At 44.5% G+C, this 16,076-nt stretch overlaps 1 protein-coding gene across 1 annotated transcript in view; it reads left to right on the top strand.

Annotated features, from left to right (window-relative positions):
* The window catches only part of LOC124612456 (band 7 protein AGAP004871), a 570,585-nt gene that overhangs the window by 80,431 nt on the left and 474,078 nt on the right, over positions 1 to 16,076 (top strand). The window contains exon 2 of the mRNA XM_047140682.1: positions 12,348 to 12,552. Within this exon, the coding sequence (XP_046996638.1) occupies positions 12,348 to 12,552 (205 nt within the window). The remainder of the gene's footprint in view (positions 1 to 12,347; positions 12,553 to 16,076) is intronic.

Raw genomic sequence — 16,076 nt, 5'->3', positions numbered from 1 at the left:
TTCAGGTGAGGACTTCACGGGAAGAGGTGGGAACTGCGTTGGTAGAACAGGAATAAGTCTCACAACAGACTAAGGATGCTCCTCGGGAACAACATTCTTTTAGCAATTAGAACGCAGCACATTATTTTTAACCGAGAGAAATCTTCAGACGTAAAAGTAACCTCGGATATACCGCAAGTGAGTGTTACAGAACCATTGTTATTTATTATACAATGTGAGTTCGTGATGATGTTACGGACTTTCAGGGATGATGGAGAAGAGTAAATGCATCAACTTGAGGTAAGGGACCCTGGTCAGGAAATGAACGAGTGGAAAGTTATAAGTGAAAATCGTCCTGATACGTCTGACAGAGGAATTCATTGCCGGTAAATTTGCTGCTAAAACTGCAGGGCAGGAAACTGTTAGCGGTGATATGGACCGAAACAACAGAAAAATGTGTAGTAGACATGCGCTCTGAAATGCGTGTCTTAACAGCTGTGAGAGGTTATTCTTCATCGAACACATCTCTTGTAATGAATCTTTGAACACATCTCTTCTGTTGATTTCCATACTTCTAGAAGAAGTAGTAATAACCTAAACAAAAGAAAGTCTAGGAAATATGGGCTCTAAAATGTGCATCTGAAGATCTAAGGGCATTTGTTCAATATAAAAGATGTATTTCACAGTAGTAAAGATAAATGAGTGCTCATAGCTATTAAGATATGCTTATTAGGACCCATATTTACTACATTTTTTATCTTGTTTTCGTCCATACTACCACCTCTGTAACTTGCTTACCCTACAGTCTTTGCAACAACAGTACCGGTAATGTAGTCCATTGTCAGACGTATCAGAACGATCTGCACTTGTAGTTTTCGACTCGGTCGTTTTCCGTCTAGGCTCCCACACCTCCAACTAATACGTTTACCCTCCTCCATATTGCCTGACAGTTTGTAACATCGTCAATGAATCAGAATGTATATGCAAATGACGTAGTGTATAACTTCGAAAGTTCCATGAGGCTGAAACTTCCTGGCAGATTAAAACTGTGTGCCCGACCGAGACTCGAACTCGGGACCTTTGCCTTTCGCGGGCAAGTGCTCTACCAACTGAGCTACCGAAGCACGACTCACGTCCGGTACTCACAGCTTTACTTCTGCCAGTACCTCGTCTCCTACCTTCCAAACTTTACAGAAGCTCTCCTGCGAGAGAGCTTCTGTAAAGTTTGGAAGGTAGGAGACGAGGTACTGGCAGAAGTAAAGCTGTGAGTACCGGACGTGAGTCGTGCTTCGGTAGCTCAGTTGGTAGAGCACTTGCCCGCGAAAGGCAAAGGTCCCGAGTTCGAGTCTCGGTCGGGCACACAGTTTTAATCTGCCAGGAAGTTTCATATCAGCGCACACTCCGCTGCAGAGTGAAAATCTCATTCTGGTTCCATGAGGCTGTTTGTGGATAAAAGTGTTACACAAACGGAGATCTCAAAGTTTTAAAATTGTAGCGAAATGCAGGAGGACTTGCACAGGAGCGATGCTCGGTGCTGGGATTGGAGGTTAGCTCTCGGCATAAACAAATGTGACGAATAAGCAGAAAGTCTCGTTATTTATGATTACCGTATGAGTACGGAGTGATTTAAATTGAAACCGCCACATAAAACTTATAGCAGGTAAAGCAGACGGCAGACAGATTCATTGGAGGAATCTTCAGAAAGTGTGGTCCGCCCACAAAGGTGGTAGCTTAAAAAGTTGTTGTCCGACCGATACGCGAATATTGCTCGTCAGCGTCGTACCTGACTCAGGGTGGACTGACAGAGAAAAGGGGGAAGATCTAAAGAGGATGCCATGTTATGTTACAGGTTCTGGTCATACATAAAGCACACCAGTGGCAAGACGCAGTCAATACCTTCACCGCGCAATAACAACGGTGACCTCACTGCTGATCACACTGCCACTAAATCATAGTTACTAAATGCGGTTTTCCGAAACTCCTTCACCAAAGAAGACGAAGTAAATATTCCTGAACTACAATCAAGAACAACCGCCAAGATGAGAAACATAAGAGTAGATACCCTCGGTGTAGCAAAGCAGCTTAAATCACTTAATAAAGGCAAGGCCTCCGGTCCAGACTGTATACCAATCAGGTTCCTCTCAGAATATGCTGATACAATAGCTCCATATTTAGCAATTATATACAACCGCTCGCTCGCAGAAAGATACGCACGTAAAACCGGAAAATTGCTCAAGTCACATCAATATCCAAAAAGGGCCATAGGAGTAATCCGCTGAATTACAGGCCCATATCGCTAATGTCGATTTGCAGTAGGGTTTTGAAACATATTCTGTGTTCGAACGATATGAATTACCTCGAAGAAAACGATTTATTGACACATTGTCAGCACGGATTCAGAAAATATCGTTGTTGTGTAACACAGCTAGCTCATTATACTCATGAAGTAATGAGTGCTATCGACAGGGGATGTCAAACTGATTTCACATTTTCAGATTTTCAGAAGGCTTTTCGACACCGTCCCTCACAAGCCTCTTCTAACCAAACAGCGTGCTTATGGAACATCGCCTCATTTGTGTGACTGGATTCGTGATATCCTGTCAGAAAGGCCACATTTCGTAGTAATAGACGGAAAGTCATCGAGTAAAACAGAAGTTACATCCGGCGTTCCCCAAGGAAGTGTTATAGGCCTTCTGTTGTTCCTGATCTATATGAATGACATTGGAGACACTCTGAGTAGCCCTATTAGATTGTTTGCAGATGATGCTGTCATTTACCGTCTTGTAAAGTCATCAGATGACCAAAACGAATTGCAAAATGCATTAGATATCCGTATGGTGCGAAAAGTGGCAGTTGACCCTGAATAAAGAAAAGTATGAAGTTATTCACATGAGTGCTAAAAGAAACCCGCTGAATTTCGATTACGTGGTAATTCACACAAATCTGAAGGCTTAAATTCAACTAAATACTTAGGGATTACAATCACAAGTAACGTAAATTTGAACGATCGCATAGCTAATGTTGTGGGAGGAGCAAACCAAAGACTGCGATTTATTGGCAGAAAAAGAATGTGCAACAGGTCTAGTAAAGAGACTGCTTGCCCTACGATTGTCAGCTCAATCCTGGAGTATTGCTGCGCGGTGTGGGATCCCCATCAGGTGGGACTGACGCATGACATCGAAAAAAATTCAGCTAGGGGCAGCTTGTTTTGTAATATGGCGAGATAGGGGAGATAGTGCTACAGACATGATACGTGATTTGGAGTGGCAATCTTTGAAACAAAGGCGGTTTTCGTTGCGACGGGATCTCTTCATGAAATTTCAATCACCAGTTTTCTCCTCTGATTTCGAAAACATTCTGTTGGCACCCATCTACACAAAAATGGTTCAAATGGCTCTGAACACTGTGGGACTAAACATCTATGGTCATCAGTCCCCTAGAACTTAGAACTACTTAAACCTAACTAACCTAAGGACATCACACAACACCCAGCCATCACGAGGCAGAGAAAATACCTGACCCCGCCGGGAATCGAACCCGGGAACCCGAGCGTGGGAAGCGAGAACGCTACCGCACGACCACGAGATGCGGGCCCCATCTACACAGGGAGAAATGATCATCACGATAAAATAAGAGAAATCAGGGCTCGCACACAAAAATTTATGTTCTCGTTTTTCCCGCTCGCCGTTCGAGAGTGGAGCGATAGAGAGACAGCTTGAAGGTGGTCCATTGAACCCTCTGCCAGGCACTTTATTGTGAATAGCAGAGTAATTACTTAGATGTAGATGTAGGTTCATTCAGTAAGTCACCGGTATGCTCAGCCAACTGCAGAGGCAGACTCTGCAAGGAAGGTGTTGTGCACTGAGATCGGTCTATTGTTTATTAAACTAAGACTTCACTAATAATGTAGAATTCTAAATCCACACCTCTAGTGCATATACTTAGAAGATTACAGAACTGTGGCTGGATTTCGTCTAGTCAAAACGTGAAGCCAGTTAGTGATACGTCTTCATCGATGTTTTAAGTAGTGAATAGTAATGAAAACATCGTGTCTGAAGTAAAACTAGTTGTCACCAGAAGCAAGGTATTTGGACTGGCTGCGCGGAATGAAGTATGTCAGTTGGTTCAAAAGAATTTTATAGAAAATTTGAAAATTAAGATGAGGGGCTTGTCATATTAGGCTTTGCTAGATTAGTCGATGTAAGCCACCTTCACATATCCTATTAAGCTGTGGTTCTGACTTACAATACATGTTAGTAGAACTGGGAACAAATTCTGAAAGATATGTACGAAAATTCGAAACACACCAAAAATCGATAAAGCACATAATGTTAACAGGATCAACATGAAAATGGACATGTAACATACAGTAGTTTTGTGTAGTGACCGAAAACATCGCTGTTATGTTACATCGGAACCAGATTTCATTACGTACAAGGATGTCAGGAACAAAGCAGATTTCATTTGAAACACTAAGTTTGGAATAGATCGATTGGTTGCCACAGCTGTCAGGTTTATGAAAAGCGCTGTGAGTTAAACTGAATTATACCTGAATGCCCTGGTGCGGTTTACAGTTATAATTCCTATAATCTACGTTCCTAGAAGAGCCAGCCAATATACTGCTTGTTCCTACATATATCTTGCAAAAGACTGTGATGGTAAAACTAGAGACATTACAACTCGGAGGACAGCTTGTCTTCTCCTCGTCCCTTTGCCCTGCATCGGCGCAGGTTCGGCATGGTTATTAACAGTTTTGGCGTGGTTAGTTTAAAGGTTAGTTTAAAGGGTGTCCAGATACCATTCCTGTCACCACCCCATTACCCTCCAGCACAGAATATGTGTACCCCTACTGTCTCCATGTAGCGTTAATCATGTGAAAGCGAGCAAAAGTTTTGCAAACGTTCTGCAAATCGTGCAACTGATGCCGTGCTTGGGTACCCGCTTGTAGAGATCAGGAACGGACCGAGTACGAATCTGATGTTGCGGGTTGCGTACTTCACAATCTAAGGCGCCGCTGTTACGCCGGTGCTAACCGGCTTCCTTCGTTCCCGCTGAAGGTCCGCGAGTCTGACTGTGGCGCTGCTGTCGCTTCATACCCGTCAATGCGTTCCCTCTTCCTGAAGCAAGCTGGAGTGTAAGGTTAGTCACAACTTATTGTTACTATGGAAGACGAGTACGCGATCTTGCTACTGTAAAGTAGCACTGAGAAGGCGAAATGACCGATTGTCGGGATGAGATGGTGTTTAACGAAACTGTATTTTCCGAGGCTGCGTACGCTGTAAGACGAAAATCAATTGATGGAAAGTACACAAGTGAGGAGTGATATTTGGAATAAGTTTCATGCTGTAGTCCACGCTTAAGACGAAAAACATACAAATTCTGTTCGTCCAATGCAAACAAATGGTTGTATTGTTGTTTATTAAACTTCCAGCATCAGAAAACACATGTGCTGCCCCAAACACAGAACAACGTCATTGATATATCCCTGCGACTAAAAAGCGCGCTATTTCTGTATTCATTTGGTCATGGCAACTTGCGTTTATGGGCTAACGGCAAGGTGGGTCACTTATCGTTCATTTCTGTAATTTTTTTAAATAATTCATCACTATTTACAGACTGCAGTTCATCATCAAGTTATGTTTTCTGTGTACCGTCGTTACAGACTCGATAACAACTCGAAAGTTTGTGTATGTCGACATAATTCTAAGACTATACCTGAACTGAAATTAAATACTGAAATAAATTTACAGCAGTCTCCAAAATTGTTTTATCTATATAAATGCATTCACTTCTAACGGATCAGTCGTTATATCGGTATACAATAATAATCACGCCCAGTTGTTGCTTCTTTCATTTAGTAGGTTAGACATTTTCTGACATTTCTGTTTCCACTTGAGAATGGCTATAAGGCCGAGATCACGAGTGTGTGAAATACTTCAACAGTAATTGGCGGTTCTATGGCAGAAATTTCTTTCAAAACGTTTTCGTATGTAGTGGGAAACCCGCGAGTCCGCGGTTACACTTGCGACCTCGTGCGCTCGCTCTCCTTTCTGAGCGAATCGAGTCCACTTGTACCCGATAACAGACTCGGGTGATGAGTGGGCTGCAGCCGGGCGAATTCGATACAGGGCGGGCGCACCTTGAAAACTACCTCTTTGATTATTTTTATCAAACACTGGCCTACAGAATTTCCCCTGACAAAGACAACTCAAATTTAACCTATTAATTTATTACCCATAATATACAAGCCCAACGCAATCTGACTGCTTTACATTGGCAACATGACTTCCAATAACTAACACAAAATAATGGCCCTGAATTGCCAGAAATCCTAACAATAATACAGATCCAAAAAATTTGAAATTAAAGAAACATGAAACTACCTCCAACTCTGTTAATGGTCTAAACTCATTTCAATATTCATAACACGAACTAGAGAAGTTACAGCAAGTAGCAACTACAGCCAGCTAAATTGAAAGATTCTACTTCAGACTCTAACTACTAGATGACATATGGTTAGCGAAAGAAATATTTTGGTGAAGAGCAAACAATGTATTTAGCAAATTTCACCTTTTTCATGTGACATCCAGTTCCAAATATTGTATAGCTCTCAATAATTCCAGTGCCCAAACATTATCAACCAAACATCCATCGTCATACATTTCCTTCCGTATTATAAACACATCATTTCATCTCACTTAACAATGCATGTCCCACCAACACAGAGTCTCCACTAAGAATATCATGTCCATACACTTCCCTATTCAATCGCTAACTGCTAGTCCGTCCAACCACAGGATCTCTTGCCGAGGGCGCATAGGGCTGTCTGCGATATTAACACGGTCTATAGCGCTGCCAACATACAAACAGGCTACCTACAACATCCCCGTCCCTGTACGCGGCACTTTAACACGCACAGCTATCCGGGCGGGCTACACGGAGGCTTGTCACCAATCATTATTCTCGTAAACCATTCATGACCGGAACAGGAGAGGAGGGGTGGGGGGGGGGGGTTAAGTGGTACAGGAAGTACTCACCGCCATGCGCCGTAGATAGATGAAAAAGTCAGTAGTGTCATACAATGAAGAGCCAAAGAAACTGTTACACCTGCTTAATATCGTGTAGGGTGCCGCAGCATGACATGGCATGGACTCGACTAATGTCTGAAGTAGTGCTGGAGGGAACTGACACCATGAAACCTGCAGGGTTGTCCATAAATCGGTAAGAGTACGAGGGGTTGCAGATGTCTTCTGAACAGCACGTTGCAAGGCATCCCAGATATACTCGATAATGTTCATGTCTGCAGAATTTGGTGGCCAGAGGAAGTGTTTAAACTCAGAAGAGTTCCTGGAGCCAGCCTGTAGCAATTCTGGACGTGTGGCTGTCGCATTGACCTGCTGGAATCGCCCACCTCCGCCGGAATGCAGAATGGACACGAATGGATGCAGGTGATCAGACAGGATGCTTACAGACATGTCCCCTGTCAGAGCCGTATCTAGCCGTATCAGGGGTCCCACATCACTAACGGCAAACGCCCCACACCATTACAGAGCTTCCTCCAGATGGAACAGTCCCCCACTGACATGAAGGGCCCATGGATTAATGAGGTTGTCTCCCTACCCGGACACGTTCATCGTTCATCCGCTCGATACAGTTTGAAACGAGACTTGTCCGACCAGCTATCAAGAGTTCAATGTCGGTGTTGACGGGCCCAGGCGAGGCGTAAAGCTTTATGTCATGCAGTCATAAAGGGTACACGAGTGGGTCTTCGGCTCCGAAAGCCCATATCTATGATGTCTCATTGAATGGCTCGCACGCTGACACTTGTTGATGGCCCAGCATTGAAATCTGCAGCTATTTGAGGAAGTGTTTAACTTCTGTTGTCGTTGGTCGCGTTCTTGCAGGATCTTTTTCCGGTCGCAGCGATACCAGAGATTTGTTTTACCAGATTTCTGCTATTCAGGGTACAGTCATGAAACGGTCGTACAGGAAAATCCCTACTTCGTCACTGCCTCGGAGATGCTGTGTCCAATCGCTCGTGCCCCCACGGTAACACCACGTTCAAACTCACTTAAATCTTGATAACCTGCCTTGTGGCAGCAGTAACCGATCTAACAACTGCGCCAGATACTTGTTGTCTTATACAGGTATTGCCGACCGCAGCGCTGTATTGCTGTATTCTGCTTGTTTACATATCGCTGCGTTTGAATACACATGCCTGTACCAGTTTCTTTGGCACTTCAGTAAAGAATCTGAAAGTTTCAGCACAGGCTAGGATGACGTACAGTAACTTTGGCTCGAGTCTAAAAGAATAGTTGACCACGCACTGGATGGATATGTAGGCAGTAGAACAGTCCATAATGGGAGGGAACCTCTATTGTTTACAGTCACCGTAAAAAAAATCTTGTAAGGAAACAGAGATTACTGTATAACAGATGTAAAACAAAGCATAGGGCTGTATATAGAGAGATGCTGAATGAAACGTGTTTGGCTGTCAAGAGGGCAGTGTGTGTAATGCTTTCACTGACTACCGTAGTAGGATCTCCTCAACTGATTTTTCATAGAATCCAAATAAATTGTAAAGGATGTTAGAGGCGCCAAAGATAGTGTCCATCCCCTACCGAATGAGACTGGAACTGAAATTGAGGGTAGCAAAGAAAAACCCCTTTTTCAGATGTTTCTTTACAAAGGAAAGAGAATTTCCCCAATTTAATCGCTGTACCACTCAAAAGGTGAGTGAAATAAGTTTTTGTGTTAGTGGTACTGAGAAACAGCTGAAATCATCAAAATTGAACAAAGCCCTAGGTTCCATGGAATACCCGCCAGATTCTATAGTAAATTTGCGTCTGAGTTAGCCCGTCTTCTAACTATAATCTGTCGTAGATCACGCGAACAATAAACCGTGCCCAGTTCTTGGAATAAAGCACAGGTCACACCCGTCTACAACAGGGGTAGCAGAAGTGATCCACAAAACTACCGTGCAATACCACTGATATCGATTTGCTCTAGAATCTTAGAACATACTCTGAGCTCAAACATAACGAGGTATCTTGAACGGAGTGACCACCTCAATACCAGCCAGCATGGACTCAAAAAACATCGAACACGTGAAACCCAACTCGCACTTTTCTCACGTGACATACCGAAAGTTTTGTATCAAGGCAGTCAAGTAGGGCAGTATTTCATAAATTCCCAAAAACATTTGAAGCAGTATCACACCTACGCTTATTGTCAAAAGTACCATCGTATAGAGTATCAAGTGAAATTTCTAACTGGACTGGGGACTTTTTAGTACAGAGGACACAGCACATTATCTTGGATGGAGAGCCATCATCAGATGTACAAGTAACTTCGGGTGCGCCCCAGGGAAATGTGTTGGGACCCTTGCTGTCCATGTTATATATTAGTGACCTTGAAGACATCAGGCTTTTTGCAGATGATGTAGTTATCTATAATGAAGTACTATCTGAAAGAAGCTGTATAAATATTCAGTGAGATCTTGATAAGATTTCAAAGTGGTGCAAAGATTGACAACTTGCTTTAAATGTTCAGAAATGTAAAATTGTGCACTTCACAAAACGAAAAAAACGTAATATCCTGTGACTGTAATATCAACGAGTCACCTTTGGAATCGGCCAACTCATACAAATAACGGTGTGTAACAGTTTGAAAGCATATGAAATGGAATGATCACATAGGTTCACTCGTGGGTAAAGTAGGCGGCAGACATCAGTTTTTTGGCTCTAGAATATTGCTCAAGAGGGTGGGACCCATATCAGATAGGACTAATAGGGGATACTGAAAATATACAGAGAAGGGCAGCATGAATGATTACAGGTTTGTTTAATCCGTGGGAGTGTGTCACAGAGATACTGAAGGAACTGGACTGAAAGGCCTCGACCATAGACGTAAACTATACCAAGAAGGACTGTTAACAATGTTTCAAGAACCGGCTTTAGATGATGACTCTAGGAATATACTACAATCCCCTACGTATTGGACACAAAGGGATTGTGAGGATAGGATTAGAATAATTATTGCACGCACAGAGGCCCTCAAACAACCATCCTTCCCGTGCTCCATAAGTAAATGTAATGGGAAGAAATCATAATAACTGGTACAATGGGATGTAGCCTCTGCCATGCACCTCAAGCTGATTTGTATACACTACTGATGATGATGTTGGGGTTGTGGGGCGCTCAACGGCGTGGTTATCAGCGCCCGTACAATTATCCAATCTTTGCTCAGTCCAATTTCGCCACTTTCCTGGATGATGATGAAATGATGAGGACAACACAAACACCCAGTCATCTCGAGGCAGGTGAAAATCCCTGACCCCGCCGGGAATCGAACTCGGGACCCCGTGCTCGGGAAGCGAGAACGCTACCGCGAGACCACGAGCGGCGGACTATACACTACTGACCATTAATATTGCTACACCAAGAAGAAATGCAGATGATAAACGGGTATTCATTGGACAAATATATTATACTAGAACTGACATGTGATCACATTTTTACGCAATTTGGGTGCACAAATCCTGAGAAATCAGTACCCAGAACAGCCACCTCTGGCCGCAATAACGGCCTTGATACGCCTGGGCATTGAGTCAAACAGAGCTTGGATGGTGTGTACAGGTACAGCTGCCCATGAAGCATCAACACGATACTACAGTTCATCAAGAGTAGTGACTGGCGTATTGTGACGAGCCAGTTGCTCGGCCACCATTGACCAGACGTTTTCAGTTGGTGAGAAATCTGGAGAATGTGCTGGCCACGGCAGCAGTCGAACATTTTCTGTATCCAGAAAGGCCCGTACAGGACCTGCCAACAAGCGGTCGTGCATTATCCTGCTGAAATGTAGGGTTTTGCACGGATCGAATGAAGGGTAGAGCCACGGGTCGTAACACATCTGAAATGTAACGTCCAATGTTCAAAGCGCCGTCAATGCGAACAAGAGGTGACCGAGACATGTAACCAATGGCACCCCGTACCATCACGCCGGGTGATACGCCAGTATGGCGATGACGTATACACGCTTCCAATGTGCGTTCATCGCGATGTCGCCAAACACGGATGCGACCCCCATGATGCTTTAAACAGAACCTGGATTCATCCGAAAAAAATGATGTTTTGCCATTCGTGCACCCAGGTTTGTCGTTGAGTACACTTTCGCAGGCGCTCCTGTCTGTGATGCAGCGTCAATGGTACCCGCAGTCATGGTCTCCGAGCTGATAGTGCATGCTGCTGCATACGTCGTCGAACTGTTCGTGCAGATGGTTGTTGTCTTGCAAACGTCCCCATCTGTTGACTCAGGGTTGTCGCTGCACGGCCCATTACAGCCATGCGGATAAATGGCTCTGAGCACTATGGCACTTAACATCTATGATCATCAGTCCCCTAGAACTTAGAACTACTTAAACCTAACTAACCTAAGGACATCACACAACGCCCAGTCATCACGAGGCAGAGAAAATCCCTGACCCCGCCGGGAATCGAACCTGGGAACCCGGGCGTGGGAAGCGAGAACGCTACCGCACAACCACGAGCTGCGGACCAGCCATGCGGATAAGATGGCTGTCATCTCGACTGCTAGTGATACGAGGCCGTTGGGATCCAGCACGGCGTTCCGTATTACCCTCCTGAACCCACCGATTCCATATTCTCCTAACAGTCATTGGGTCACGACCAACTCGAGCAGCAATGTCGCGATACGATAAACCGCAATCGCGATAGGGTACAATGCGACCTTTATCGAAGTCGTAAACGTGATGGTAAGCATTTCTCCTCCTTAAACGAGGCATCACAACTTTCACCAGGCAACGCCGGTCAACTGCTGTTTGTGTATAAGAAATCGGTTGGAAAGTTTCCGGTGTAGATGTCGCCACCGGCGCCAACCTTGTGTGAATACTCTGAAAAACTAATCATTTGCATATCACAGCATCTCCTTCCTGTCGGTTAAATTTCGCGTCTGTAGAACGTCATCTTCGTGGTGTAGCAATTTTAATGGCCACTAGGGTAGATGTGGTAGGTAAAGATGTGGACTTGATCTTCCCCGGAACGCTGTACTCCTCGTGTGTATTATCGCTTTTCTCGTCACGAGGAAATGAGAAGGCAGGTGAAGTTATTGGAGGAGTTCTCGTCAGCCCGCTTCTAGCTCGTGACGGAGGGACAAGTTTGCCGGATGCTGCCAGTAGAAAGAGAGCAGGTCCAGCCGCCCGGCGCGGCGCAGCGCCCGCGCCCCGCAGCTTCTGCGCATGCGCCGCGACTGCCGCGGCCGCAGCCTCCGCCCCTGGCACTACTGTGCTCGCGCCTCTGCCGCCCGAGGTGCGCGCTCCACACGGCGACGCCGCCTCCGCCTGCCCCCAGGTCGTCTCGTCCACGGCCCGCGTGCGGCCCGCCGCCCTCACCGACGCCGGCGCGCCCGCCTCCATCACGTCCGTAACGGCGCTGCCCCCCGTCACGACGGCCGCGGGGAACGGCATCGCAGCCGGCATGTCCGCCGCCGACGGCGGAGAGAGCATCGCGCTCGACAGCTTCCGCCGCCCCGACGAGCGACGCATCGTCATCGGCGGTGAGTAGCCCGGCGCCGCGTCTCTGTTTACCTGCCGCCCCCGCCGCGCCACGCCTTCTCGCTGGCTCGGAGTCACCAGCTCCTAATAATAGAACAGCAAGTGTCTCCGCTCTTCGTACGGATTGCGCTGAACTCACCTGGGCGTATGGCTTTGATATCATCGTGCCTGTGCAGTGGAGATGTATAATAGCTCCTACATCTTGCATACCGTCAATATCTGTGCAATATGTTCACGCTAACAAACTTTTCTGTTTCAATAAAATGCGAGTCGTTAACCTTTTTTTCAGTTCGCCGTATTTTATTGAACGTTAGCTCCGATTACTGTTGTGTCATTTTAGGTAAGACCAACCCAATTTCTAAAATAAAAGGGTCCCTCTATGCCGCTAGCCCAGTTGAATTTGTACCTTCGGTGTGACAAGTACTGCTCCTGATATGTACAGATAGTACAGTTTAACTGCTTGTATTTATAAGTTCACAGGGCTTTAATACTAACACAGATGATGGTCGTACTGTGACTGAAATATATTTGCAACAGTAATAAAGATTTCTACTTCAACGACCAATGCTGACCGTCCCTTTGTTATTAACAGAACGATGCGTTTTGAAATAATAAACTGCGCGCTGCGTGTGTTAATCTCTCAAGTGTCACAATATGATCACAGACTCATTTTCAGACTTAAATTGAGAAATTTGTTAATTAGTTCGACAGTGCACGTCGGACTTCTTGCTTTAGCTCACGTTAATATTTTGTGTTACTGTCCCAGTTACCTTCTTGACGCTCGGTCCATGAATCATCGCTGCACAAAATCTTTCGGAATTGTTTCCTTGTTAATAGTTGGCGGCGTAATTTTAACGTTTTTCATTGAATGACGCGAAGTTCACGGAGTTCTCGAAGCCACCGATGTGCGGTGCTCATAGGACACCACCTGTGCGAACGGAAATAGGCTGCATAGAACACGTCACATCGAGTAGGTGTCGCTGGTAGCCTCACAAGACCAATAATTACAAATGATTCAAAACGCACATGAACACAACTAAATCTTACAAATTTAGCTTGCAAAAAGGTAAGTAAACACTTCCATTAACTCATTTTATTAATTTTCTGGTAATTTTCGCATTTGCTGTGTAATTATAATGTGTACTATTTTGTACAGAACCACAAAATCATTTGAGACTGGCCTAGAAGGCTGAAACTAGCCATCAACAAACAAAATTGTGATTCTTCAATTTCTCCAGGCGTATTTCAAGACGAAATAAATATCGGGTGAACAGGTACATCAGCGCACCTGATTATGGCAACGAGGTCGATTGCCGAAATATTGTGTCCTATGGACAGTCATACCAGGCTGTTCACCCGAGATTTATTTCGTAACAAACGAAATTAACACAGCAAAAGCGGAAAAATGACACGTTCCTTTTATTAAGTTCTACCTTAATAGAGAAGGGAGTTTCTCAGTCATCGATCAGTGGCTGAATCATTTCTGAGAAACGCCTTGAAAGATTGATCTCATTACCATTGTTACGGATATGTCACTGCGTCATATTGCGCTACAAACACTAATGTTGCAACCAACAACAATATCAGCTGAAATATTGGACTTTTCACACCGTGAGTCGATTACTCTTTCAGAAGCGTTGCTGAAACTGATTATTAACTATTATTAACTGAAAGCTGACTGCCACCAGCCATGCTAGCGCTGAGATAAAAAGTAGTAAAGAGACACTGAATTCAACGAAAAGGCGAACGTTGTCTCGTCTCATCATTGCAGCAGCATTTACGACACGTTACATAATCGTTATTAGTCGCCCAATATTATTTTACTAACAGCCGGAAGACGGACTTCCTAGTCAAAAGAATTTGGAATCTTAGCGGACGTCAGGGTGTAGAATGCAACAGAAAACCACCACCTTCCTTCGAACGGAACAAAAGCAGGAAGAATAAGCACGCGGCGAAACAGCTGGTGCAATATGTTACTGTAAGATTTTCGCAGAAGAGCAGAAAATAGTGCAAGAAAAAGTGATGACGGGTAAACCCTATTGTACCATTATTCTGTTAAAAGTAAGGTCACAATCAGGCACGGCAACAGAGAAAAGTCGTTAATTGAGCCGTACAAAGCTGTACTGAGCAGTGGTGCAGCTTCTGAGCTACTAGGATGGGTTGTGATGCCATGTTTTCTTACCATCTGCCTAGTTATTCTTTCCTTCTCTGTGGCAGCCCCTTGCCCTCTCATGCCGATGGTGTTTTGCGAGTCTCGAGTCTCGTGCAACTAATCATTGATTTCAGTGATGGGCACGACACGAATACCGGAAAGACAACTTCTTTTACACCAAACGTAAGTAAAAGGTGTCACCTACTACGCACGCAGGAACCTAATTTTATAGCACGTGGGACTCACGAAACGCTAACGAACTCTCAGTCTAACGGATTTGTGTGTATATGCGCATCAACACAAATGCGCGCGCATCGGCGGGTACTTGGGGTAAGTGCGCGGTGCGTTTGGTCGATCGCAGTACACGGCTGCTGTTACGTTTGGGTAGACCTAAACAGCTGTGCAGGTATTGATCTTGGTCCAGTTGCAAGGGACAAAGGCGGTGAAACTTCTGTTTTCGGTAAGCGATTATCCGAAGTTAACGATTGCGCCTCCAAAGCCGTAATGCGGTTTAAGATTTTTTTACATAAGTTTATTTTTAGTCGCTTTGATATCAGTAATGAGAGGATCTATATATGTTAAAATAAGCTGACTACAAAAAGCTAGGAGTCTAGCAGTCGTTATAAGTGAAAACAGTGTATAAATCTATCAATAGCGTAAAAGAGTAGTTGTTTTGTGATCTGCTGTTCGAAGAAAGTTTTAATACAGTTTTCCGCGCTAATCTTCTTATTGGCCGAGCGGTTCTACGCGCTTCAGTCTGGAACCGCGCGACTGCTACGGTCGCAGGTTCGAATCCTTCCTCGGGCATGGATGTTTGTGAAGTCCTTTGGTTAGTTGGGTTTAAGTAGTTCTAAGTTCTAGGTGACTGATGACCTCACATGTTAAGTCCCATAGTGCTCAGAGCCATTTCAACCAATCTTCTTATGCACCAGCCCGTTCACCTCTACATAACGTAGGCAACCTACATCCATTTGAAATCGCTTACCGACCCCTCATTTCGGTCAAGGTGTGTCGTAAATTTCTGTTTCCGCACATTCCATTCAGTACCTACTCTTTAGTTATTCGATCTATCCATCTAAACTTCCTCATTCTTCTATAGCGGCACATTTCAAACCATTTTGCTTTTCTGTCGTCTGCGTTCACGTCCGTACAAGTGTACACTTCATACAAATACTTCAGAAAAGACTTCTTAACACATCAAACTTATATTTCGTTGTTAACGAATTTCTGTTTGTCAGAAACTCTTTCCTGGCTATTGTCAGTCTGCATTTTACATCATGTCTGCTTCGACCATGGACAGTTACTTTCCTCCCAATTACCAAAACTCATCTATTCCTTCTAGTGTCTCACTTTCTAGTTCACTTCTTGATCAGC

This window comes from Schistocerca americana, chromosome 4 (assembly GCF_021461395.2).
Source record: "Schistocerca americana isolate TAMUIC-IGC-003095 chromosome 4, iqSchAmer2.1, whole genome shotgun sequence".
Classification (NCBI taxonomy): Eukaryota; Metazoa; Arthropoda; class Insecta; order Orthoptera; family Acrididae; genus Schistocerca; species Schistocerca americana.
The sequence above is the reverse complement of the archived record's forward strand: the minus strand, read 5'-3'. Positions and strand labels throughout refer to the sequence as shown.